Below are 26,556 nucleotides of genomic sequence, written 5' to 3'. Positions count from 1 at the left end.
AAAACACAAAATAAATTACATACACCACAATCAACTAGGAATTACGAACTGTAACACAATTCTTATACAATGTACCGCACGTCCTTCTATAACGTCGCTCGCAAGCGGAGTGCGGGGGTCGGGCAAGAAGTAAGGAGTTATTCCGCGCGGAGGCCCATACGGTTGCTATAGCAACGGACCAAGGACACCGCCGACATCACGCGCTAAATAATATCTACGCCTTACATATTTAAATAAAAAAAATTAGCAGCAGTAGCTGGTGTACGTAAGCTGTATAATAAATCTTGCAGGTACCGTTTGTAACTATCAGAATGTATTATGTGTTCACGATAATAGTAATTAAAAGATAAAAAAATAATAGTGCAAAAAAATATAATAAAAAAACGCTTGCTATAAAAACGAAACTAATTACTACCTTCTAGTTTTGTTTATTTATAAAAGGGTGTTTTAGTTTTTCTTTGAACTATTATTTTTGTTAGAGCGGAATTAATGGTAACCTATTCTCCATCAAATTTGTTAATACTATTAGTGAAATCGGCTTCAGGTAATGGTTGGAAACAATAATTAACATCATTCCTGCCTTAACGACTATAGATCAAAATTATATAAATTAACAAAATCTTATTTTGAGAGTTGAAAAATGGAATAATCTTATCAAATTAGTGTATTGTCATCGATCCTGGATATAGCGACAAAGTTTGAATTAAATCAGGCCGTTTGAAGAGGGTCAAAATAAAGTCCAATCAAACACAAACATACAGGTGAAGCTAAATAATAAAAAGCGTGTAAAAGGTTTATTTTTAAGACCTTGGGAACAATATCAGTGAATATCCGCAAAAAAAAAGCGTACGTTTGTTATCAGGTTACCAGCTATCTCCGTACCTACTTTTCATCAAGACCGAGGTGCAGCAATTCAGCCAAACATAGATAAATAATACAGAAACGATTAACAGACACTTCTCTATGGTCATTGTCATCATCATGATAAAACCACTGCCGGCTGCAAGGCGTTGGTCTCCTCTCAGATTGGGATGGTTTAGGCCTCCACGCTGGCCAAGTGTGGACTTCACCTTTGATAACTTAGTGAAGAACTCAGGTATGCAGGTTTCCTCACGATGTTGTCCTTCACCATTAAGCAAATGATATTTTTTTATTACTAAAATTTAAAACGCACATTACTCCGAAAAGTAAAAGTACAGCACTAGTAGAGGTGCGTACCGAGTACGAACTTGGACACCCCGAGAGGGAGCTCTAACGATTGCTTTTAGAGTATCAGTAGGGATATGGATATACGGTATACCCAGTGGCGTGCATTGGGTTTCTTACCAGGGCATGCATACACTAGAGAAGTTGCAGAAAAAGATATCTATGTAAGGGTATGCAGTGCTTTTGTGCATGTATGGAGTGCACGCCACTGGGTATACCAATGACCCATTTCGGGCTGTTTCAAAAGATAGCCGGGCTTCGGCATACTTTCTAGCGAATTAGGTCACTATCAACATTAACTTATTGGATTGGGTTGATATTATAAAATGTGTTTGTAATACATTTTTGACGAGCAATAAAAAAAATAAAAAGTACCTACTTGATACTATGATACGTATTTGCGTCATCAAAGGTCTTAAGTGGTCTCATTTATTTAAATTCGCAAAAATACACAACCTGTGCGAAATAAATGCAGAAACCTTGTTTTTTAATATATTTTTTATTGACAAACGACCTTCCGTCCATCTCGCGCAGAACGTCTTGGTCAGTTACGCGAGGCTTACCAAACACGGACGTCATGTGGAAACAGCTTGTGATATATTAAGTGTTATAACGTATTTATATGAACAGTAAATGAAACAAAAATGTACATCAAGGACATATAGGTTAATAAAACGGATTTTTAAATAATTACAAGTAAAATCAAAAGAGGTAAATCGCCGGTGTGAAAAATAAATTCAATTATAAATAGAAAAAAAGAATTCAAACTTAAAATCATTATTCTAATAAACATTGAGACGTGCTTTGAATATGAATACATTAAATTACAGAGCTAAAACCACATTTTTTTTTTTATTATACCAATGTTAGTTAACCAATAATTAAATCTTAAAATCTATAAAACATATTTCTGAACTAGTGACATAATTTATCGTATTACCCAAAAAACGAAATAATAAAATCAACGAATAATAGTTAATTTAGTTTATCAATAAAGTGAACCGAATTAAAATAAAGAATTAAAAATAAAAATGCATCGTTAATTCGGCTCATCTTCGGAATACAAAATTTGAATTATTTGTGGAATGGAATTATTGAAGAAACTTTAACATAAATTAAAAAATAATGCATCAAATATAGAGTTAAAATTTGACAGTAATTTTAAAATAATACTTCATAAAGTAAAATGGCGCCACATACAAAAAAAAAATATTGTGTCAATGAAATAGAGATGAGCCACCATACCGATTTGAAAGATGGGAAGTGTTATAGCTACGAGGAGGCCTTGGATTTGTCTGGTAAGTACCTAGTAGAAACAAATAACTTATTATTCAAAAGGTACTGTTTAAAAGACCTGAAATTTAATGCTTGAGTTGTTAAGAGTAAAATAAATGGTTAGGGTTGTCACTTTCACACAGAATGTATATTTAATTGTTTTGTGGCGTAACTTCTACTGCACAAAAAGCTTGATTGACCTAGTTCAGCAACGTTGGTTTGCGTCTGTAACTAGCTAGGTGGCCGACTCTCGCGGTTACTTAAATTGTGCTAGGCGGTATTAGGTGGCACGCCACGCGAACGAATTGATAATAACGCTTACGCGTCCAAGGCTATAAGAAATAACAGAGCATATACGATTATGAAGTGATGATAATTTAAAAAGAATTAAACAAACTGTAAAAGTTCTAAGATCACAACCCTAGGTACTTTTCGAGGTAACGGTATGCAATTTTCCTTAAAAAATAAACCTTGAGTGATTTAAGTCAGCTAACATTTATTTACTATAATACGGTAACTACTGTATGTAGTTCAATGTTTATCCTCTATTTCTGGCATTGTATAAAACTAACTTATACTATAATTACGTTGACTTTATGTAGAGGCATTCTCTTAATTTTCATATCCTAATCCTCGATGTGAAAATAACGTCGTTTCTTGGACGAACAATATATATATTGATAAATAAAAACTGTGGCTGTTTAAATTGTAAAAAATAAATAACTTTGTAGGTTTGAACCGTTGCTGCTTGAAATAAAAACAAACTAACACAAATATGCATATAGTGACAACCCTATATTGTTTATCTATACAGGTCAATGACTCTGTGTACCTTAGGCAATGATCCACGTTTATTTTATCAACTTATGCAGATAATTGTTTCAATGTAGTGACTACTGGTTACTGTCTGAGTTCACAAGATGGAATCATCGTTATCATTATCAACATAAGGGCACGGATCTCCTCTTAGAATGAGAAGGGTTTAGTCCACCACGCTGGACAAGTCCAGTTGGGTGGGCTTTACACGCCTATGAGAACATTATAGAGAATTCTCAGGCATGCAGGTTTCCTCACGATGTTTTCCTTCACCGTTGAAGCAGGTGATATTTTAATTAAAACAAACCAAGCCAAGTTTCACTCAACATTAAAGTTTAAGATTTTTGTACAATTGAATAAATTAAATCACGGGAATGAGCCCCAAATTTTGACAATTGAATAGCTAACTTCAGGGTGTCGGTTTTTGTGACGGTGTGCGCGCGCATCGTAAGAATTTACACTCATCGTTTTTCCATAACGCGCTAAAACGAAATATAACTTCAAAATAATCAATGAAAACAAATACATAGATGAAAGTTGGACGAAATATATTAGACAAATGTAAATACGGCATATTAGACGCTTAGTTATGTCCACAAGCCTGGTTCCTGGCCCGTATAAACTGTGTAATACACAGTATAAACCAGATATAAACCAGTATTTTTAGACAAAAAAAATTACTACGGTTTTATATCGTCCGATTCGATACTTAGATTTTATACGACATACACACTATCTGACGTGAACTTCTTAGACTACGCCTATCTTTAACCTCAAAATGTGATCTAGGTTTTAGCGAGTTATAAATATATAAGGATAGGCATTATAAGAGTTATAAAAAGCCTTAAGTTTTTATAACTCGTACTGGAGATTTTCTTCATTTCATACCATCTGCATACCTTGTGCATACCCTCACTGCACGCCACTAAATGTACCTACCTACATTCTAGTGAATAAATTATTATTATATAAGATCTATTATATAAGAGCTTCACATAACTTACATTATACAGTTTGCCTTTTATTATATTATTTGGTTAGAAAATCCACATTATTACATGTGTGTAAAATACCTATATTTTGATGGCATATCCAGCTAGGCATATATATCCTATTTAGACGACACATGCGGGAAGTGGAAGGGTGGCGACAAATCCATTCTGATCTGCCGTCACCATACCGCTAGAAACTTATTAAGAGGCAGTTAGTTAGTTTGAAATTCCGTAAAAACATTTCAGTTTAAGTTATTTAGAATATATCAAATATTTTGTTCATGTAAATATGGCCTGGGATTGCCTTTGAACCATAGTCGGATCCGACATCGAATACGGATCGGATGGTGTGGAAACGCTTTCACAATAATCATGGAGTCTAAAAAGTTTTAAATCTCGTTTATTAGCATATTATTGCGATAAAGGAAAACATTGCGGACGCACGTGAATGTTTAAAAACTTTTGCACGTGTTCAAGACCCCGCAGATTTTTTCTTGATGTCCTATTAGTAAAAAGGTTATGAATGAGAACACTTTTATTAAACAAAACGAAAAATAGCGTAAAAAGAAACTACAAAGATGAGGTGGGTAGTGCATTTACAGGTGCGCTATTATAAATAAACATTTAGATATACAAGTTGAGTCCCGTCGTGACCACGATCTATGCAACTGAGTCGAAATATCGACAAATCCAAAATATTATCGTGTTATGTACCCGTTGAACTGTATTTAAGAAAAAAATTGTTGAAAGGTGAATAAGTAAGGAAATGATAAGTTCATAAGGACTCAATAAAAGCTTATTTATTTTTCCATACAAACTTATTCAAAAAAATCTAAGTAAGTATTTACTTATGCCAACCCTATTGTAGTTTGTAGTGTGCGTAATACCTACTTTTCGCGACGCGTACCATTTAAGTAAATATTAAATACTAGATGTGTCCTGCGGCTTCGCCCGCGGGACGCAGCGTACAGCTACATAGTCACCTATAGTCTTACATGAGATTTTGTCAAACATTTTTCTATCTTTTGTAAAAAAAAATATATATTTTTTTTTACAAAAGATAGAAAAATGCCTGCCATTCTGGCCTGAGTCAGGCCAAAATGATATATGCTTTATTCTGTGAAAGAATTTTCAGTACCCGCCCGGCGTTAGGGAATTGTGTCAACCTCCGACCCTCGGAGAGCTCGTAAAGCCATCGGCACTGGTTATTATCACTTACTTGTGGTAGTAAAGCCCAACGAGCCGCACAGGAGCAGCGTGGTGGGTCTGTACTCTAAAACCGTTTCTCCTATTAGAGACGAGCCCTGTGCCCAGCACAAAACGCGTCGCAAACGCGGTCGCTATAGAGCTGCGGATGATTATGATGATGACGATGGATGAGGAAGCACGAGGACCAGGTGTGGTGGCAGTTTTTGGGAAAGTTCTATATTCAGTAGTAGTTAAGCATTTTGTGACAGAGCTCGACCGAGGAAGTTCGAGCGCCATGCTTATTTCTGCCGCTAAGCAGCATTGTTGCAATGTTGTGTTGCGGTCTGAAGGGCATTATTGGCGGTGTAATAACAGACACTTAAGGCTTTCCACCGACGCTTAGGCGCCACTTAGCATCAAAAAATCAGCAATGGACGTCCGCAATCTGAAATCATGATGACATATCCAACTTAATTAACTGAAACCTAGCTTACAGTTTTATCTTCTTTTCAGGTCACGGTAAATACAACTACGGGCTCCTTTTCGCCTGTTTCATGGTAATAGTCGCCATGGGTGTCGACATCTTCGGCCTAGGCATCATAGTGACCGCGGCGACCTGCGACCTGGGGTTGAGCTTAAAGCAGATCGGAGTCTTGTCGTCTATGCCTTTTGCTGGTATGTTGAAATAGATGAGTGCAAGCTTAAAAATGAAAGAAGGTAAATCGAATAGAACACTTCTTAAATTTAGTTCAACGGGTACATACCACGTTAGTTTAAAATCTTTAATAGAATAGAAAATAAAAGAATAGAATATAATAGAATTTTATTGTTCACTGTTTACTCTGTTTACTCATAGAAAGGCAGTTGACAATGCCTAGACAAGCATTAAAAAAACCCACAATGAAATGAATGAGTGAAAGCTTAAAAGTAAAAGAAGGTAAATAAAATAGAACATAATAGAATTTTATCGTTCACTGTTTACATATAGAAAGGTAGTTGAACAGACCTAGAAAAGCATTGGAAACAGTATACCCACAGTCGTGCGTAAAATAAGATTATTTATTGATTTAAGTATCATCACAATGAAGAAGAGGTGATAGCGCAGTGGGTAGGAGCTTGACTTCACTTTCGGGGGGCCTAGTTCGAATCCCAGGACGCACCTCTAACTTCCAGTCACGGCCAGAGCCTTCAACCAGACCTGACTGGAGAAAATACTGAAATTATAAATTCCCAAATTGTCCCTGTCCGAATTGAACTCACCGTTGCGTCAGAGAGGTCGTCATAACCGTAAAATATTAAAACCTACCCACCTAACCTACCCCTAACTGTCTCTAGTAGTACGACTACTACTAAAATGTTATAATTTCAGGTATAATAGTGATGTCGTATCCATGGGGTTACCTGTCAGATACTAAGGGAAGGAGACTGGTGCTGCTATGGGCAATGGGGGGTAGCTTTGCCAGTGCAGTCCTTAGTAGCCTGGCTCCCAATTGGCAAGTCCTGGCAGCCCTACGGTTCATAAGTTCTGCATTGTGAGTACGTCTAAAATATCCTAATTAAGTCTAGTTTGTAATACATATTTTAGTAAAACTAATTAAAAAAAATTGTCATTCTGGCTTTTTAAGTTTTTAAGCTACTTACCTGGTGCTTAACTTACTTATGATTTTGGCCGTCAAATTTTATGCATCGAACAGCAAGGCACTGGGCGGGTTTACATCCGTATGTTGTCAACATCTCAAAAACACGCACAAAGCGAATTGCGTCTTCTTTTCTTATACGCATGGCTGGGATTTCGACCGCCCTCTCGAGTTCTGTGTTTCCAAACTTTTACAACCTCTTTAAAACAAGAGTAAATAGGCATCTTCTAGGCAAGCGCATCCCATATTAGGCCAAAAAATCCCTATCCCTATCCCTATCCCTATCCCTATCCCTACTAATATTATAAATGTGAATGTAAGTTTGCTTGTTACGCTTTCACGCGCAAACTACTAAACCGATCCTCATGAAACTCTGTACACATATTCTTGGAAGTGTTAGAAGTAATATAGGATATTTTTTATCCAGACGCACCTCTTGACTTTCCGCTCGGTTCCTTTGGGAGGGGGGAGTGTTTGGCGATTTTACACCATAGCTGCGACAAATTATAACCGATTTAAATAATTATTTTTGTACTATAGAGGTTATAATATGTGTTTAATTTTGCCCAAACTTCGTGTGGATCCGAATGTAGTTGGAGATAGAGGACAGAACTCCTCAGCGGACAGCAGCAAACCCCTCATTTAACGCTTAGCGATACTGAATACTTTAATTTTTTTTAGAACTACAACTGAATTGAATGCCACATCAAAAAAACAAAATCAAATGCAGACGAACGCTAGTAAAAAATAAAGAAAATGCATTGTGTGCAACTTTTTATTTCGAATTTTCCTGTACCTTAAGTGGTGTACAATACAAGTGTATTTATTCAATCAGTTGATTATTAGCGCGAACTTTGGAAGACCGTCAAAAAGAAAAAAGTTGCTTATCTAGGGCATGTGCTTCGGCATGACAGATACATGCTACTGCAACTGATTGACGGCCGACTGGCGCAGTGGGCAGCGACCCTGCTTTCTGAGTCCAAGGCCGTGGGTTCGATTCCCACAACTGGAAAATGTTTGTGTGATGAGCGTTAAGTGTTTTTCAGTGTCTGGGTGTTTATATGTATTTTCTAAGTATTTATGTATATATAATTCATAAAAATATTCACAACACAAGCTACGCTTACTTTGGGGCTAGATGGCGATGTGTGTATTGTCGTAGTATATTTATTTATTTATTTATTTACTGATAATCATGGGCAAAGTTGCTGGAGAGAGACGCATCGGTTGCAAGAGGAAGTCTTGGTTGCGAAACATTAGAAAGTTGACTGGGAACGCGAGTGCCGCCCAGCTGTTTAGCTTCGCGAGAGAAAAGGCGAAGTATCTAAAACTGACAGCCAACCTTCACTAGTCGGAGAGGCACCTAAAGAAGAAGATTCAATCATTCATTCATTGTCATTTTCAGATCAAGCGCGGCGGAGTCAGCAACGTACGCGCTGCTGGGGGAATGCTGTAACTCGAGATCCCGTGCCAAGTACATGCTCTTGATGACCAGCGCTCTTATGTTGACGCCTACGCTATATTATGGTAATGTATATATACACTTTTACTGTACACAAAATAAAAAAGTAGTTACAGTGATATAAATCTTATATCTTTAAACGAGCAATTCTTGTATATAATTGGAACCTCGGAATCGGCTAGAACGATTTTAATGAAATTTAGTATACAGGGCGATATATCGATCTAGCTAGGATTCATTTTTACAAAATGTAATTTTATTCGTGTTTTCCGGTAATAACCGATTTAGTGCAGACGAAATTGCACGGGTCATCTAGTATAATATATAAATTGATAAATTGACAGCCGGCTGGCGCAGTGGGCAGCGACCCTGCTTTCTGAGTCCAAGGCCTTGGGTTCGATTCCCACAACTGAAAAATTTTTGTGTAAAGAACATGTGTTTATCTGTATATTATAAGTATTTATGTGTAATATATATTATTCCTAAAAAATATTCATCAGTCATCTTAGTACCCATAACACAAGCTACGCTTACTTTGGGGTCATATGGCGATGTGTGTATTGTCGTAGTATATTTGTATTTATTTTATATTGTTTATTATTTATAAACATACAAAACATTGAGCAAGAGGGTGCAATTTGGTGGCCTTATAGCTATATAGCGAACTCTTCCAGGCAACCAAAGGTTTAAAGGTAAAAACATAGATAAGAGGTAGGTAATCATATTACCATATGACATCTTATCAATTACCACCCCACCATAGGGCACGAGTCTCGTCCCACAATGAGAAGGGATAATGACGTAGTCCACCACGCTAGCCCAGTGTGGATTGGTGGACTCCACACACCTTTGAGAACATTATGGAAAACTCTCAGGCATGCAGGTTTCGAGAAATACTTTTATGTTACATTTGTGCATCTTTTTTAATAAAAAAAAAGTCATACAGCTTGACGTTTCTTCACAGATAAAAAAATACAACAAGAATATAAATGGTACCAACTTATATAAAACAAAATATGCCGTGGATTTAACACGGCATATTTTGCGTTGTTTCATTCGAAAAAAAATCCCTTTAACCTATTTTCACATAGTTTTAAAAAAAACAAATTCATTTGTAATAATAATATAAGTAGAGGGCTTTCACTTTAAAAACGCTTTTGAAACTTCAAGTCTGTATTCATATAGATACTTAACTTATAGATAAGATAAAGTCATCTACTGACCATTTTCTGGATAATGTTTGAATTAATAATACAGTGTTTAACTACCTTAAATGTAAGGATCATTTGTATTAGTACAAATAATAACTCAAAGTCAAAAAGCTATGTTTTTCGTAGCACGTCGAGCGTAACAAAAACTTGTATTGTGAGCCGTATATTTATTCACGGATGTCAGAAACAGCACGAATGTCCTCAAACGTCTCATTGTGCTCAGGAGGCATCAAAATTAACGATTCTGTATTCTTTATTTTCAACAAGTAATTTTTTTTTCAGTCTCTATGGCTTTTGCTTGATATCACAATAGCTGTCGTTACATTGCGGAAGTTTATGATATACAATGGAACGTAATGGAGTCTACACACTACTATTGCTTTGTATATACAGTTCTTTTTTTCTCATTATAAGTTAACGGTTGACTGCAATTAAACCTGGTGGTGCAGTCTAGGATTGTAGCTGGCTAACCTGTTACGGAGTATGGCATTTATATTTAACCCATAAACACCTGTAGGGTTTTTTTACGCGACAGAGTAGACCAGAGAAAATTAAGAATTTATAAATACCCAAATTTCCCCTGCCGGTAATCAAGTCCGGGAACTCCAGTTTGAAATAGCGCTCACCGCTTCGGAGGTGATCAAAATTCTAATGATATTGTAATACAATTTTCTCACAACCTACCTCTCACCTTTGCATAAAACTTGTCGATCTCAAAATCAAAAGCTCAGTTGATGCAACTTCATTAAAATCCGTTCTGCCGTTTTTGCGTGATTGAGTCTCAAACATCCAAACTTTCACATTATACTGTTATATATATATAAGGATTATTATATTATTAATTTCAGTGTGGGGTTATTTCATCACGAAACTAAACTTCACTTTCTACATAATGGGCATCTCATTCCGTCCATGGCGGTTGCTGACATTGATCATGTCGCTACCTCTGGGCATTGGTGCTCTGTTGCTGTGCTTCTTCAAAGAGAGCCCCAAGTTCCTCGCAAATGTTGGCAGAAAGGAAGAGGCTGTGGCAGTTCTTAGACGGATGTATGAAGTTAATGGAGGGAAGGGGGAATATCCAGTAAGTTTTTTGGCTATCGCTATCGCCCTTGATATTGCCCTTAATTAAGATGAGAAGAATTTTGTTTAGTACAAAATGATTTTCCTGTTGGGATGTTCTAAAATTTTACATCATAAAATATTTTTTATTTTGGACCTAACTGTAATTATTTAAGGTAAGGTAGTGAGAATTAAAGGGATCGTATAAAAATTTTACATCATAAAATATGTTTTACTTTGGACCTAACTGTAATTATTTAAGGTAAAAAAAAAAACCATGTAGTGTAATCGATTGAGTGTAAGCGATTTGACAAATTATAACCGATTTATTTTTGTTCAAACAGCGGACAGCAGCAAACCCCTCATTTAAGGCTTAGCGATACTGTATACTTTAATTTTTTTTAGATCTACAACTAAATTTAATGCCACAACAAAAACAAAATCAAACGCAGACAAAGTCGCGGGCAACAGCTAGTAAATTATATAGGATCCAAAACAAATTCACAACTATTTCCAGGTCAAAGATATCGTTGGCGAAGACTGTAAGGAGGAGGTGGGTCAGCTCACACTTCGATCTCTGTGGATCCAAATTGCACCGCTCTTCCAACCACCTCTCCTCGGCAGGACGCTTCTGCTCTACTATCTGACTTTCGTGACCTATATAGCGTGAGTTTTTTTAAATGACATCCATGCTTCCATTTTACCTTCCGACTTACCTCATCAGCATCTGTACTATCTGACTTTCGTGACCTATATCGCGTGAGTTTTGTTAAATGACATCCATGCTTCCATTTTACCTGCCGACTTACCTCATAAGCATCTGTACTATCCGACTTTCGTGACCTGACGTGTATCTGACGTGCGCGAGTTTTTTTTAAATGACATCCATTATTAAATTTTACCTGCCGACTTACCTCATAATCATCATCATCATCATCTCTACTAACTGACTTTCGTGACCTATATCGCGTGAGTTTTTCCATTCTTCCATTTAACCTGCCGACTTACATCATCATCATCATCTCTCCTATCTCACTTTCGTGACCTATGTTTCGTGAGCTATTCCATTCTTCCATCTTACCTGATGATTTACCTCGTCATCTTTTTACCTGATCATCTCTACTATCTCACTTTTGTGTATGTCACATACGTTTTCTTGAATGACATCCAATCTTCCATATTACCTTTTTGCCTGCGTCATTATTATCATCATCTAATAATCAAACCATTACATTCTCACTACAAGGGTACGGATCTTAAATTCTATATAAATAATCACCATACAGTTTTTGTCTTTTTTGGATTTTAATTCTCCTAGTCAAATTAAGATCTGATTCTGCTTTTTCAGTAACAACAGCTTCGCCATAATATTACCGACAATATTCAACGTGTTCTTCACCACATACGCGAGCAGTAGTACCAGTGTAGGCTTCTGTGAAGTTTTTGGCAGTAATTCCAACTCTACCACCCTTGAAAAAGTAAGTTGTGTAATGCATAACCTGTAAATAGTTGAACATTTACTATGTGACTCATTCCAAAAAAAAAAGCAAGTTTTAATGTATCTTCTGTTGGTTGTCCTTTATAAATAAATAAATAAGTGTTTCTATTATATTTTTAAATGGGACTGCAATACATTGGTATATTTAATAGTTATTAAGCGTTATTTATATTTCTAACAAGTTTTTGTCAAATTCTAGAAGCAAATTCCTAGTTTTATCCTATTCTCTTTTAAAGCAACTTCCTATTTACTCAGAAGTTATATAATATTAAGTAGCAGGATTTTTTGTTTAGTTGTTTAAGAGATAAATTCCTCCTTCAAAATTCAAAAATGTTTTATATATGTAGACCTTATCTGGTCTATGGTCTGGACTGGTCTATGAAGAGCCTATGTTTTAATCTTTCAGGAGGTGAAGTGTACTGGCAAAATTGAGGATAATACCATATGGGCGGGCTGCGCACACGGGCTGTCGTTCTTCGTCCTCAACGCGTTGATCTCTCAGTGTGCGGGAAAACGAAAGGTAAATAAATAAATAAATATACTACGACAATAAACACATCGCCATCTAGTCCCAAAGTAAGCGTAGCTTGTGTTATGAGTACTAAGATAACTGATGAATATTTTGTTTTTTATGAATAATATACATAAATACTTATAATATATAGATAAACACCCAGACACTGAAAAAGATTCATGATCATCACACAAATTTGATCCAGTTGTGAAGGTAATGAGAACTTTTGTACCGTAAATTAAGCAAATCGTATGAATCTGAAAATTGTTCCAAATTGGGCTAATACTGGTTTGGAGCAAACATTCTACCGGGTAGAAGCCAGCAATATACTCAGACGTTTCATTTATTTATGATTATTCAGTCTTATTTGTTGTTGGCATATACCAGTGGGTCCGAATACTATGAAATCTCCGTCATAAAGAAATTATTGAACTGCATCTGAACCGTCTTAGACTTTTTTTTAATTTTTTTCTTCCACTACAAGTTAGCCCTTTACTGCAATCCCACTTGCTGGTAAGTTTTTTGTTTTTTAAATTCTTTATTAATTCGGGACTTTTCTTAACAATAAGAATGTCAACCCCATGGTTCCCTTTACAAAAATTGATACTTCCTTTCTCTTATCTTAACTTAAAATCTAATAGCATTCTGGCTACTCATTCTGGCTGGTAGCCAGAATGCAGTCTAAGACGGTAGCGGGCTAACCTGTTACGGAGAATGGCAGTCATACCCATAATCAATTTCTACGTGACATCGCATCGGAACACTAAATCGCTTTGTCGGTAGGATAGTAACTACCCACAGCCAAAGCCTTTTTTTTTTTTTTTATCGTGGTGCTTTATGGCTACCTTTCCTTTTAAGCAGGACAAAGGTTATGTGGGACTCGCTTGCCCAAACTAAATACCACCACGGCATGCCCCTCTCGTTGGCTTTAGTAGACGTCCGGGGAACCCGTTGTATACTTCCCAGACGTCTACCAACCAACCCAACCGAGTGCCAGGGCTACCACGCTAAGGAGGAGGGGATCAGGACAGCTTGACCCCCCCTCAGACAGTCATCATCATCATCATCATCTCAACCAATTGACGTCCACTGCTGGACATAGGTCTTTTGTAGGGAGTTCCACAATGCACGGTCCTGGGCCGCTTGCCTCCAACGGCTCCCAGCTACTCGCCTGATGTCATCTGTCCACCTCGTTTGGGGCCGACCTACGCTGCGTTTACCGGTGCGGGGTCGCCATTCCAGCACCTTAAGACCCCAACGTCCATCGGTTCTCCGAGCTATGTGCCCCGCCCATTGCCACTTCAGCTTCGCAACTCGCTGAGCTATGTCGGTAACTCTAGTTCTTCTACGGATCTCCTCATTTCTGATTTGATCACGTAGAGATACTCCTAACATAGCTCTCTCCATCGCCCGCTGAGTGACTCTGAGCCTTCTTATGAGGCCCATAGTTAGCGACCATGTCTCTGATCCGTAAGTCATCACTGGCAACACGCACTGTTCGAAGACTTTAGTCTTCAGGCACTGGGGGATTTTGGACGAGAAGATGTCACGAAGTTTCCCGAACGCTGCCCATCCGAGTTGGATTCGGCGGTTTACCTCTTTCTCGAAATTGGACCTACCTAACTGGATCGTGTGTCCTAGGTATATATACTCGTCTACAATTTCGAGTGCAGAGTTCCCAACAATTATTGGGTGGAGCGCAACATGAGCGTTAGACATAATTTTCGTCTTGCTCATGTTCATACGAAGGCCCACCTGTTGAGAAACTCTGCTGAGGTCATTGAGCATCGCATTAAGGTCTTCCAGAGTCTCTGCCATTATGACTACATCGTCGGCAAACCGAAGTTGAGTGATGTACTCGCCGTTAATGTTGATGCCAAGCCCGTTCCAATCCAGAAGCTTAATAACGTCCTCCAACGCAGCGGTAAACAGCTTCGGGGAGATAACATCTCCCTGTCGCACTCCTCGCTGCAGTTGGATCGGTTTCGTAGTCTGGTCCTGTATACGGACTGACATAGTGGCGTTTTTGTACAAACACTTCAAAACTTCGATGTACCGGTAGTCAATTCGGCATCTCTGCAGTGACCTTAACACAGCCCAGGTTTCCACCGAATCAAAGGCTTTCTCATAGTCCACAAACGCTAAGCAAAGTGGCCGGTTATACTCTTGAGTCTTCTGTATAACCTGCCGCAGCGTATGTATGTGGTCTATGGTACTGAAGCCCTTTCGGAAACCGGCTTGTTCAGGAGGCTGGAAGTCGTCGAACCTATTCGCGAGACGATTCGTAATGACTCTTGAGAACAACTTGTAGACATGGCTCAACAGCGAGATAGGTCTGTAGTTCTTCAGCAAGGTATTATCACCTTTTTTGAAGAACAGAACAACCACGCTCCTGTGCCATGCCTCTGGCGTTGTGCCTTGATGAATGACGGAATTGAACAACCGCTGAAGGACTTTAAGTATCGGTTTTCCACCCGCTTTCAGGAGTTCTGCTGTGATTCCGTCATCACCCGGTGCCTTGTTGTTCTTAAGTTGTTTGAGAGCCATACTAATCTCGTAAAGGCTGACGTCCGGGATATCTTCAGTGAAGTGTCGGGTCAATTTGGCTCTAGGGTCTTTAGCCAAACTTTCAACAGGCTTTTGTGTTGAGGTGTATAACTGTCCATAGAATTTCTCAACCTCACTCAGGATCTCTGGTTTAGAAGATATGAGACTACCATTGTCAGTCTTCAGGCGAGTCAACAGGCTCTGTCCGATAGACAGATCTCTTGCGAACACTTTCGAGCCTTTGTTGCGCTCAATGGCGACTTTAATTTTCTCAGTGTTAAAGTGTCGCAAGTCTTTCGTCTGCAACTTCGAGATCTGTCTATTAATACGCCGATATTCAGACGCATCTTTTGAAGACTGTAGTCTCATTTCTTGTCTCTTCTCCATAAGCCCGAGTGTATGGGCTGAGAACTTTTTGGTTCTATGTTTACGGTGGGTCTTAAAGAACTTGGACCCAACCGTATGGACAGTTTCCACAAGCCTGTTGTTAAGATCGTTCACAGAATCGCAGTCCAGGCAATCAAACCGGTTTTGCAGCTCCAGTTGAAAGCTCTCGGGGTTTTGGATATGAGCACGAGTAGGCCGGAGCGTAGACTTTACCAGTCTGACCCTTTCCAGCTTTACATTTATATTCAATGTCCCTCTTACCATACGGTGATCGCTCCCGGTTTTCACCCTGTTGATCACAGAGACATCATTGAATATATGCCGTTTGGTCGACATGATAAAGTCGATCTCATTTCTCGTCGAACCATCGGGGCTCAGCCAGGTCCATTTCCTGTGCGGCCGCTTTTCGAAAAAGGAGTTCATCATAAAGAGGCCCTCCTTCTCCATAAAGTCGGCCAGCATTTGGCCCCGTTCGTTCCGTTGCCCATATCCAAATTGCCCCATTCTCAGCTCTGCACCGCTTCGCTTGCCCAGCCTCGCGTTGAAATCCCCCATCACAACACTGTAGTAGGTTTTCGAGGCATGTATGGCTTTCGAAATATCCTCATACAATGCCTCTACTTCCTCGTCGGAGTGCGCAGTTGTGGGTGCGTAGACCTGTATAACCTTCAGGGAATACCGTTTGGTTATTCTGAGTACAAGGTACGCTACCCTGCTCGACACGCTTTCGACTCGAACAATGTTGTTGACAAGGGATTTGTGGACGATGAATCCGACACCACCTTGGGACTGTTGTTCGCCCTCCCGGTAGTAGAACAAGTTGCCGGATTTTAGGATTATCGTATCCTCCCCCTCTCTACGGATTTCAGATAAACCCATGATACTCCAGCGCAACTTGCTCACTGCTTCTTCCAGCTCGACTAACTTCTCATCGGTCCTCAACGTGCGTGCGTTATACGTTGCCAGGTCCAGTCGTCGGGTTTGGCAGCGGAATCTCTTCCGGAGATTCTTGACACCCCTTGCCCCGCCGTTACCATAACCGCTGCCAGAGCCAGGAATAGCGGGGCTGCCGGGGACTAGGGGATGTGGCTTTCTTTTCTCCATTCATACAAAGATTTGCCCGGTAATGACCACGCTGGGCAGGCGGGTTGGTCATCGCAGGGCTAGACTGATCGCACCGGCGTCGCTGCTGCCCGACACCGGTCTGTGCCATTTATTCAGTCTAGCCAATTTGAAGTAGTTATACCGCCACTTGTCGGTCGCCAGAGCCTCGTCGGTTAGACGGCAGGGTGCACCACGTGCAGGTGAGGTTGGCATTTTGGGAGGCTGACTGGTACTAGCCTCCCCCTTACACCCCAGCCCCTCAGACAGCACGGAGACTCATATAGTGACGGGCAGCTAAGCCACGGCCAAAGTCTCCTACCAGACCAGATCAGAGAAAATTCAATAAATTGGTTTATTTCAAAGTATTTAAGCTTTATCTATATTTCTTATAAGTTTTTGTCAAATTCTAGGTGATCATGGTTTAATCATATCTATCTATCTTCTATATATATAAAAGAGAAAGTGTGATGGTATTTTCCGTATAGGCTCCGAAACGGCTGGACCGATATCAATGACAAACTTTCAGGGAATCTCCGGATTGACCTGGCGAGTAATCCTGTAAAGTTTGGTGACAAGTGAGTGTATGCACAGGGTAGGCTTTTTATAACTCTTACAATGTATAATATATTATAGTTATATTTATATATATATATATATATATATATATATATTATTTATATTTATATATTTGTATAATTTATAAATCTTATTTATTGCACCACCTACCTCTTTTCTATGTTTTTTCCTTTTACGCCATTGGTTGCCTGGAAGAAATCGCTATGTAGCGATAAGGCCACCAAATTGTACTCTCTTGATTTGTATTTATATCTTTGTAACTACTTTTTGTTTCTTTGGTGTACAATAAAAGTGTATTCATTCATTCATTCAATGCCTATCCTTAAGTTTTTTATAACTCGTTCTGGAGACTTTTTTCATTTTATTTCATCTGCATACCCTGTGCATACCCTCTATGCACGCCACTGATGAGTACCTGCAATCCGAATCTGTCAGGGAAATAACATTGTTAACTTTTCTTCTTCTACAGGCACTTACTATAGTAATTCTTCTGATAGCAGCAATTGCAGCCATCGTTATCGACCTCACTGGAGAAGCGTTATTCGGACTGGTGTTATTCTACGTGTACCTCACCACTGCCATGGTCTTCGGAGTAATATCTTCATACTTCGTAACCCTCTACCCTACGTCCTACAGGTATGTCTTGATCATTTAATTAATATACTTAGTTTACCTGTCAGAGAACTCTGTCAATATGCGCTGGCACTCCTAGAGAGCTATGATATAAACCTACACATATTGTATTGGAACTTTATCAGGATACTTAACATCGTCATCAAATGATCGAGGGTCGATAAACCATTGTGTTTGTTTGTTTGAACTCCCTGAACGCCTTAACTATACAACCAATGAACTTGATTTTTGGTATAGTTAGTTAGTTATAGAGTGTTTATTTTTAACTTAAAACGAGGAGGGTTCCTTACGCGCCTTGGTTTAAGAAGAAGCCCACAACAAACTTAGCCGAGTGTTCTATTTTGCTATCACAATCTCACATTGTCATTTCACGTATTACTACTATAATAGGTATTTTCTATAAGCTGGGAATTTTAGCTCTAAATCTCTCTCTGCTATGAAAGTGTCATCCACGTACCTTGTGACACATTAAATAAATAAGTCAATAAATATACTACGACAATACACTCTAGCTTCAAAGTAAGCGTAGCTTGTGTTATGGGTACTAAGATGACTAAATATTAATTATATATTTATGTATTAAAATTAAATGTAAATCGGTTTTCTTTTATTTTTGCACCAACCACTGTTGTTCATCTTTTTTATCCTTTAGTGGTTGCCTGGAATAGATCACTAGGGATAAGACCGCCCTTACGCCTATGTTGGTTCATAAGGTTTTGTTTCCTCTGTTGTTTTTTATTTTTATTCGGTGTAATAAAGACTTTAATAATTATGAATATTTTTATGAATAATATACAAATAAACACCCTGACACTGAAAAACATTCATGTTCATCACACAAACATTTTCCAGTTGTGGGAATCGAGTCCACGGTCTTTGACTCAGAAAGTAGGGTCGCTGCCTACTGCGCCAAATTCCATCGACATTTCAAAGTGAAAGTCAAAGTCAAATATTTCTTTATTCAAATAGGCACATAGATGGCACTTTTGATGCGTTATTATATACAAAATGTGTACATAGAAGTGAGTAGTGATGGCGATAACTACAATCGTAAACTTAAAACTAAAGCTACGAGGGTTCCAATCGCGCCCTGGTCTAAGAAGAAGCCCACAACAAACTTAGCCGGGTGTTCTTTTTGTTATCACCATCTCACATTTTCATTAGAAAATATTTAAGAAGCAACCTGGTTAGAGCATTGATGGTTAGTCAAAGTCAAAGTCAAATATTTCTTCATTCAAATAGGCACATAGATGGCACTTTTTATGTGTACATTACATGTAAAATATGACATAGGAGTGAGTTAATGGCGATAAATTAATTCGTCAACTTAAAACTAAAGCTACGAGGGTTCCAAACGCGCCCTGGTCTAAGAAGAAGCCCACAACAAACTTAGCCGGTTTTTTTTTTTGCTATCACCATCTCACATTGTCCTTTAAAAACTAATTAAAGAAGCAACCTGGTTAGAGCAATAATTTACACCCAAGCATTTTTATAGTTGACGTAGTCCTTAATACTATAATACGACTTTTAATACTATAATAGGACTTTTACAATGTACTAACAATACTTCCTGCTTGTCGACAGAGGGATGGTAGCATGTCTGGGCATGATGGTCGCCAGGCTGAGCGCGTTCACCGGCACCAACGTGGTCAGTGCCACCATCACTGACAACTGCGCCGCAACTTTCTATGGCGCCGCTGGTTTAGTGATCAGTAAGTTTAGTCAGGGCAGGTACAAGGCACTAGAGCGCGCAGTACGTCACCCATGCGATGGATCGATCACATCAAATCTTCAGTGGGAGGTCCCGCACGAGTGTACCAGACTATCTGCAAACAGGGAGAAGTGGCGAATGATCGTGAGGCACAAAAATTAAAATTTTTTTATGCAGAACTGCGGAAGTATATTTACCCACCTACGAGGAATTATTATGTAGTATGATGTCTCTAGAACGATGTACCTTTATGTTTAGTACGCAATATTACATATTAGTTGTTGTTAGTTGTTAGAGTACTGAGGGGACAAATATGTAATGCTGATGTGTTACGCCTGGTAAGCCTGCGTGCGCCGGACCGGTATGTTTGGCGGAGGCACCGGCCATCGCTGCTGGCGGTGCCGAACGGGTGCACCAAGCTACTGAAGGAGGCGCCACTGACGCGCGCACTCCGTACCCTCAATAGCCGAGAAGACGGATTTATTTTGTTGCGCTCTGAGTGAACTCACAAATATAGCGATTTGGATTTTATCATATACGTTATAGTTATATATATTATTAAAATTTACATAACATGCTGCATTGTCGTATTAGGATAACTTTTTGCTGTAATGGCAAAAATGTAAGATGGGAATAAATAAATAATAAATAAATAAATAAATATTTAATGTGCAAATCATCGTCATTATTAACCCATTTCCGGGCCGCTACAATGAACTGATCTCGAAATCAAAAGGGTTTAGGCCGTAGTCCGACACCATAATGTGTAAAGATAAATAAATAAATATAGTAACAACTGCCACAAAAATGTCCCACGTGTCTAGCAAGAGTGTTATGACAACGACTATATCCTCACTTTCAGGGGCATCGACAGGTCCTAGCGTGTACCTCTAATTGACGTGACAATGTCTTATAATTCGATGGAGCCGGCTGCACGCACGAAAAAACATGACGTATGCGGCGTTACCTCGCTCTGAGGCGTTCCATTCAAGGCTTGAAGTGCAAGCGAGAGCGCGGAACGAGCGACAAAGAGGCACAGTCGGCCTCCGCGTTCGACATCTCTCTCCTACTTGAGTGAGCGATGCGTCCGCGTGGACAGCTTCTATACAATAATACATTTACATGTTTTCGGCATGGATGAAGTGCAGTGAAAAGTGAATGTGTTGTCAAATGTTTATAGCAACGATAATATCTATCAAACAAATAAAATTAAAATTTTCTTTTGATAAATGCAACCATTCCATCAGTATTTTATTACGACGTTGTCACGTTCAACTATCGTCAGTAAGCCGACTTTACAGACAACCAATTTTTTTTCCATGTGTTGTGCGTTTCGAGCAATTAAACATTTTATGTAAAGCATATTAAAAATTTACACCGTGGATAGATTTTTTTTGTAACTTTACCAGGGTTGTCTCATCAATATCTTAATATTAGTAGGTTTAGCCCTTAATGATCGTAATAAATATGCCGACATCTTCTAGAGAATCTAGTTTTGTTAGTCAGGAGCTAATAAAAAATAGCCCGTATTTTGATCTTAATGGGTCATTTATAATAATTAATATTTTTTTGCAGGTGGTGTAATAGCTGCGTTTTTCTTACCTCCAGATGGTGAAGAAGTCAATTAATTTTATGATAGATTATTACAATTTAAAAGACAAATTTTATCCATTGTTAATAATTAATACAAATATTGTAGATAAAAAATGTAATAATTTTAAATATTAATAAATATATATTATTATAAATATATATATATATTATTTTTTTACATAATTACCTTTATGTAAAAAAAAATTATATTTTTAAAATAAAAGATTGTGATTACTGTTTTGTTCCCATTCCAACCGGTATGACGACTAATTTTGAAAAACGAAAAATATCTACAGTACTTTATTTTTGCAGAAATTAAAGGTTTTGTTAATATAAATTGCAAATTATATTTAAAAAATTATTTCCCGCGAAAACGCTCGCCGTGTCATGGCCGCATTCGTGATGTCATAGGCAAATTAGAGCTATATAGAAAATCCTTGTTCAATAACTAAAGACTATTAAATTGGTATAGATATCCGTAAACTTCTCTTATTGTGAGACGGACATTTTTCATGTCAAAATTGGCACGTTTAGAAAATTTATTTTGACAAAATAAGTAAGTATAAGTAGCTTTAAAGTTTTTGTTTTTCATTTTTGTTTTACTTACATTATTATTATTATTTTTTCTTTTTTTGTATAATAATTGCTAGGTACTTACTCCTAAGCAATTGTGGTTAATGTTATCGTGTTATATGTATAACCAAGTTGTGGAAACTTCATTGGTCTATGTGATACAAAAATACGGCATTACTTTTATGTACAGTTATACTGTTTGTTTCCCTTGAAAAGCTAATAAATAAATAAATAAATAAATAAACTGAGCAACTGATAGTTTGTAATCACAAAATACTTGATTAGATACGCAGAGATTTTCGAAGTTCAAGCGGTACAAACTGAGTTTTTACAACGTGTGACCGAATTACGAAATAATGTTGAAGATGCATAAGTATATTTATTTCATAAGGAATCACGCTGTAAAAATATTAAATCAAAAGAAGTATATTTTATTGTAAATGTTTGCTGCATATTTTATAGTGTGTCCCTATTGAAGAAAAGAGACACGCGCATATTAGGTACCTACGCTACGCGACGCGTAAAGTGACACTGTTTTCTTTCTGTAAAAACTATGGTTTACTCAAAAACTATTAGGTCTTCGGTTTCACAGGTAATTCCCAGAGACAGTACGTAATATACCTCTAAAGCCTGTGAGATATTATTTCGGTTTCCATTTACTCGTATAAACGTGACGTCATTTGGTATTTCACCTGTCATAGCGCATCGCTAGATTTTGCAGTTTTATTCATTGAAAATAAATACCAATCTCACTAAGAATATAAATAAAATATGTTTTTCATAATATCTTAATCAGAAATCATTAGATGAATTCAATATTTTAGCCATTCCTTGTTACTGTCATCATGCATATGACAGTAACAAGGCTGAGTTATTAATCAATTATATTTATTGACATAAAAAAAACCTCTTTAGCTACTACTATAACTAGTAACTAGCTACGCGATTCCTAGGTGTACCTAGGAATCGCCTAAATCGGATGCCTAATGATGTACGTGATGACTATTAGTTGTGGGTAGCTTAAAATGTAGAACTACACCAAAACTACAGATTCAAAATTCAAATTCAAAATACATTTATTTCAAGTTGACTCACTCTATAAGCTCTATTGAAACGTCGTATGTCTGTTTGTAGTGACTTCCACCGGCTAAGAATGCAGATTTTATTATTTTATTTACTAAATTACTGGCAGGCACTTTTCTTGCTACTATATAAAATAGTTGGAAAATCTAAAAGTGCACGCTTCATTATCTCATTCATTACATTAAAATTGAGATTATTTGTAAATGATAATTAAACTACATCTAATTATTCCGTGAAAAGTAATACGCTTCTATTCCCCAAAATATTGAAGCCATCTAAAAAAAACAACTTGATAAGTGAAGTATTTCGCTCGTTATGGTGACCACAAGATACTGGATCCGCACATATAGCCACACGGACGTCCAAGACAGAACCTTTTTAAACAATTTTTGAATTAGTTTAAATAATAAAAATAAATTTAAAAATATCATGTGTTAAAAGTTGTGTTTTTTCTCAACATTTGTCTTTTTATATTCACTTATAAAAGCAATAAAGAATAAAAAAGTGACATTTTAAGTTTGAGAATCACTCGGTGTGCGTAAACTGAGGCGTATGAGGCGTGGAAAAGGAATAAAAAGTATATGATCTGTGCATATTAACTTTCTCCATTTTTACATGGCACCAACTTAAAGATGTTGTAGAAAATATTTTTTCCTACTCTTTAGTTTTAAAACAAAAGTTTTTCTATCTTCTTTTTTTTTTTTTAATTTTAGCATTAACTTTTTTTATTATGAGGGAACAAAAGAAACGGATGCGCGTGCGAAATTATGTAAAGTTTGGAATAATTAAGCTAGTCTTTCGGCCCTGCGCTTCGCTCTTTAGGTATCTGCCCACTAAAAAATGAGACGATATAATTTATTACGAAACAGGATGTTATCTATTTAAACTATCGTGAGTAAAATTTTTACTGTTTAGTAGACGGCTAAACTCACGTGAATTTTCGACGGAGACTGTGCGACTAGTTTCGGGCAAAGTTCTTAGTTTAGTGTTTTTGATTGGACAATGGGAATGCCCACCTTGCTTTTTAAAGACCAAGGTCGTGGGTTCGATTCCCACTGCTGGAAAATGTTTAAGTGATGGACATGAATGTTTTCAGCGCCTGGGTGTTTATCTGTATACTAACAAAATAAAGTGGCAGGCGTAACTTGATTTTAATTTGCTGTTTTAGTTTTTAATTTTCAGATTTCTTTCAGTAAAAACTATGGCAGTGGTTTACTCAAACAGTATTAGCGTTTTGGTTTTACAGATAAGTCTCAGATACAGTAAATAATGTACCTCTTAAGCTTGAGAAGTAATACTTCGGTTTTTATTTACAACGTCAACGATTTTTTTATTGTGTCTTTGATTAGTTTTAAATTACCGAAGTATATATAAGTATAAATAAATAAATATACCTACTACGACAATACACAAGTCGCCATCTAGCCCCAAAGTAAGCGTAGCTTGTGTTATGGGTACTAAGATGACTGATGAATATTTTTCTGAATAATATACATAAATACTTAGAATATACATATAAACACCCAGACACTGAAAAACATTCATGCTCATCACACAAATATTTTTCTGCAGTGGGAATCGAACACACGGCCTTGGACTCAGAAAGCAGGGTCGCTGCAAATTGCGCCAATCGGCCGTCATAGTCAGTATAATACGGACTAGGGAAAAGATATGACACAATATTTTTCTCTTTTTAGTGTCATATCTGATAAGCATTGCGTATAGCGACTGGTCATCGAACCGCTCGCACTTTCTGAACCACTGACCTCTTTCTCTTTGTTTTTCTCTATGTCTCACCTTTTTTAAGTTTTGTGCGTTTTAAGTAATTAAAATATCACTTGCTTCAACGGTGAAGTAAACCATCGTGAGGAAACCTGCATGCCTGAGAGTTCTCAAATGTGTGTTGAGTCCACCAATCCGCACTGGGCCAGCGAGGTGGACCCCTTCTCATTGTGGGAGGAGTCCCGTGCCGGTATTGGGTTGATATGTGGATTATGATGCGAGCTTTTTGTGACAGAGCTCGTCTGGGGAGGTACTACTTGTATGCTTATTCTGCCGCTAAGCAGCATTGTTGCAATGCTGTTCAGCGGCAGTGGGTGCCGGTGTTATTACAGGCACACTTTCATGCCCTGCGAAGTGTTGCTCTGTTTATAGCCCATGGTTTTCCACTTAACATAAAAAAAAAAAAAAAAAAAACGATAGAAGCAACCCACCTATTATCCATTGACTTCGTACAAGATTAGGTCGCTTGCAACCGAGGAGTTGTTTTCGAGTACGAAAACACTTTAACGTCGTAAGAAATGATTCCTTATTAGCATATGATAAACGAGTAACGACACCGGCAGGTATCTTAACATCGTTCGAGTCCATGTAGGACTGTAGGACTGTATTGTTAAATTGAATAGGTTTTTCCACTTTATAAAATTACTGTAACACATAGTTTTAAAGCTCAAATAAGGTGTTGGAATGGCGACCCCGCACCGGTAAATGCAGATTTGGTCGGTCCCCAACGAGGTTGACAGATGACATATGACTATGTCCAGCAGCGTCAGTTAGTTGAAATGAGGAAAACTCAAATTGGTTTTCAGTTTCTTGGAGCTCGAGCTTTTGATTGCACGTTTGTAAAACAAAAATCAGAAGTACAGGATTAGCGACTCTAAGACGAGTGGCTTTAGGTCCATTTTACATTAAAGATACACAGTTGAATATGCAAAAGCGACTCTACGATTGCGAGCGAGCATATCTCGTACTAAGGCTACTGCTGTCGAATATGATATACCAATGAGGCAACAAGGAATGTGTTCGTCACGCTCGATAACAGAAGTGCTAATCTAGTTTTGGCATAATTTTTACGACCGGTCGGTCGTCTGTTCTGTCTGACCTCTACCCTCCTTGAGTAAAAAATAAAGTGTAATTTTAGTCAAATTATAATTCTTTGGATCGCATTCGGTACAGCGTCACATTTACAGCACGTCAATTAGCGACCAAAAAAGAGTATTTTTTCACTTCAATATTTGGTTATGTAAGTCTAAGAAACCTCTTAGGGGTATGCACGTTATCTAAAACCCTACCTCTAACCTAAATTTACGCGACATCATCGGTTGGCGGTACGTCTTTGTCGGAAGGTTACTCTCCTGGCCAGGCCAAGGAAAATTGAGAAATCACAAATACCAAATTGCTCCTGCCAGGGCCTACCACAAAGACCAGAGGGAGGTAGAGGTCAGTAGTCTAAGCCCAATAGGTTACGATCGATTACAATCGTAAAGTAAAAGTCAAAGTCAAAGTCAAAAATATCTTTATTCAAGTAGGCGTTAGGTGGCACTTTTAAAGCGTACATTACATGAGAAGTACACGGTAGTGAGATGATGGCGATAACCATATTCGTAAACTTAAAACTTAATCTACGAGGGTTCCAAATGCGTCTAGGTCTAAGAAGAAAACCAAAACAAACTTAGTCTGGTGTTTTTTTTTTGTTATTGCCATCTCACATT

General features: G+C 37.8%; 1 protein-coding gene across 1 annotated transcript; it reads left to right on the top strand.

Moving 5' to 3' along the window:
* Nucleotides 1-1,749: 1,749 nt before the first annotated feature.
* LOC120627143 (synaptic vesicle 2-related protein-like) lies at nt 1,750-21,467 on the top strand. Its single transcript, XM_039895012.1, has 11 exons — nt 1,750-2,504; nt 5,991-6,152; nt 6,847-7,009; nt 8,520-8,641; nt 10,636-10,868; nt 11,364-11,512; nt 12,195-12,324; nt 12,751-12,864; nt 17,942-18,108; nt 19,690-19,817; nt 21,392-21,467. The coding sequence occupies exons 1-11, from the start codon at nt 2,393-2,395 to the stop codon at nt 21,442-21,444; spliced, it is 1,533 nt and encodes a 510-aa protein (XP_039750946.1). The 5' UTR covers nt 1,750-2,392; the 3' UTR covers nt 21,445-21,467.
* Nucleotides 21,468-26,556: the final 5,089 nt, after the last annotated feature.

This window comes from Pararge aegeria, chromosome 10 (genome assembly GCF_905163445.1).
Source record: "Pararge aegeria chromosome 10, ilParAegt1.1, whole genome shotgun sequence".
In the NCBI taxonomy this organism is placed as follows: Eukaryota; Metazoa; Arthropoda; class Insecta; order Lepidoptera; family Nymphalidae; genus Pararge; species Pararge aegeria.
This window is presented reverse-complemented; position numbering and strand designations above follow the sequence as displayed.

Coding starts and splice junctions, on each gene's coding strand:
- LOC120627143 (XM_039895012.1), top strand. CDS start 2,393: ATGGCGCCACATACAAAAAAAAAATATTGTGTCAATGAAATAGAGATG. Junction 7,010..8,519: donor CGGTTCATAAGTTCTGCATT/GTGAGTACGTCT, acceptor TGTCATTTTCAG/ATCAAGCGCGGCGGAGTCAG. Junction 19,818..21,391: donor CGCCGCTGGTTTAGTGATCA/GTAAGTTTAGTC, acceptor ATTTTTTTGCAG/GTGGTGTAATAGCTGCGTTT.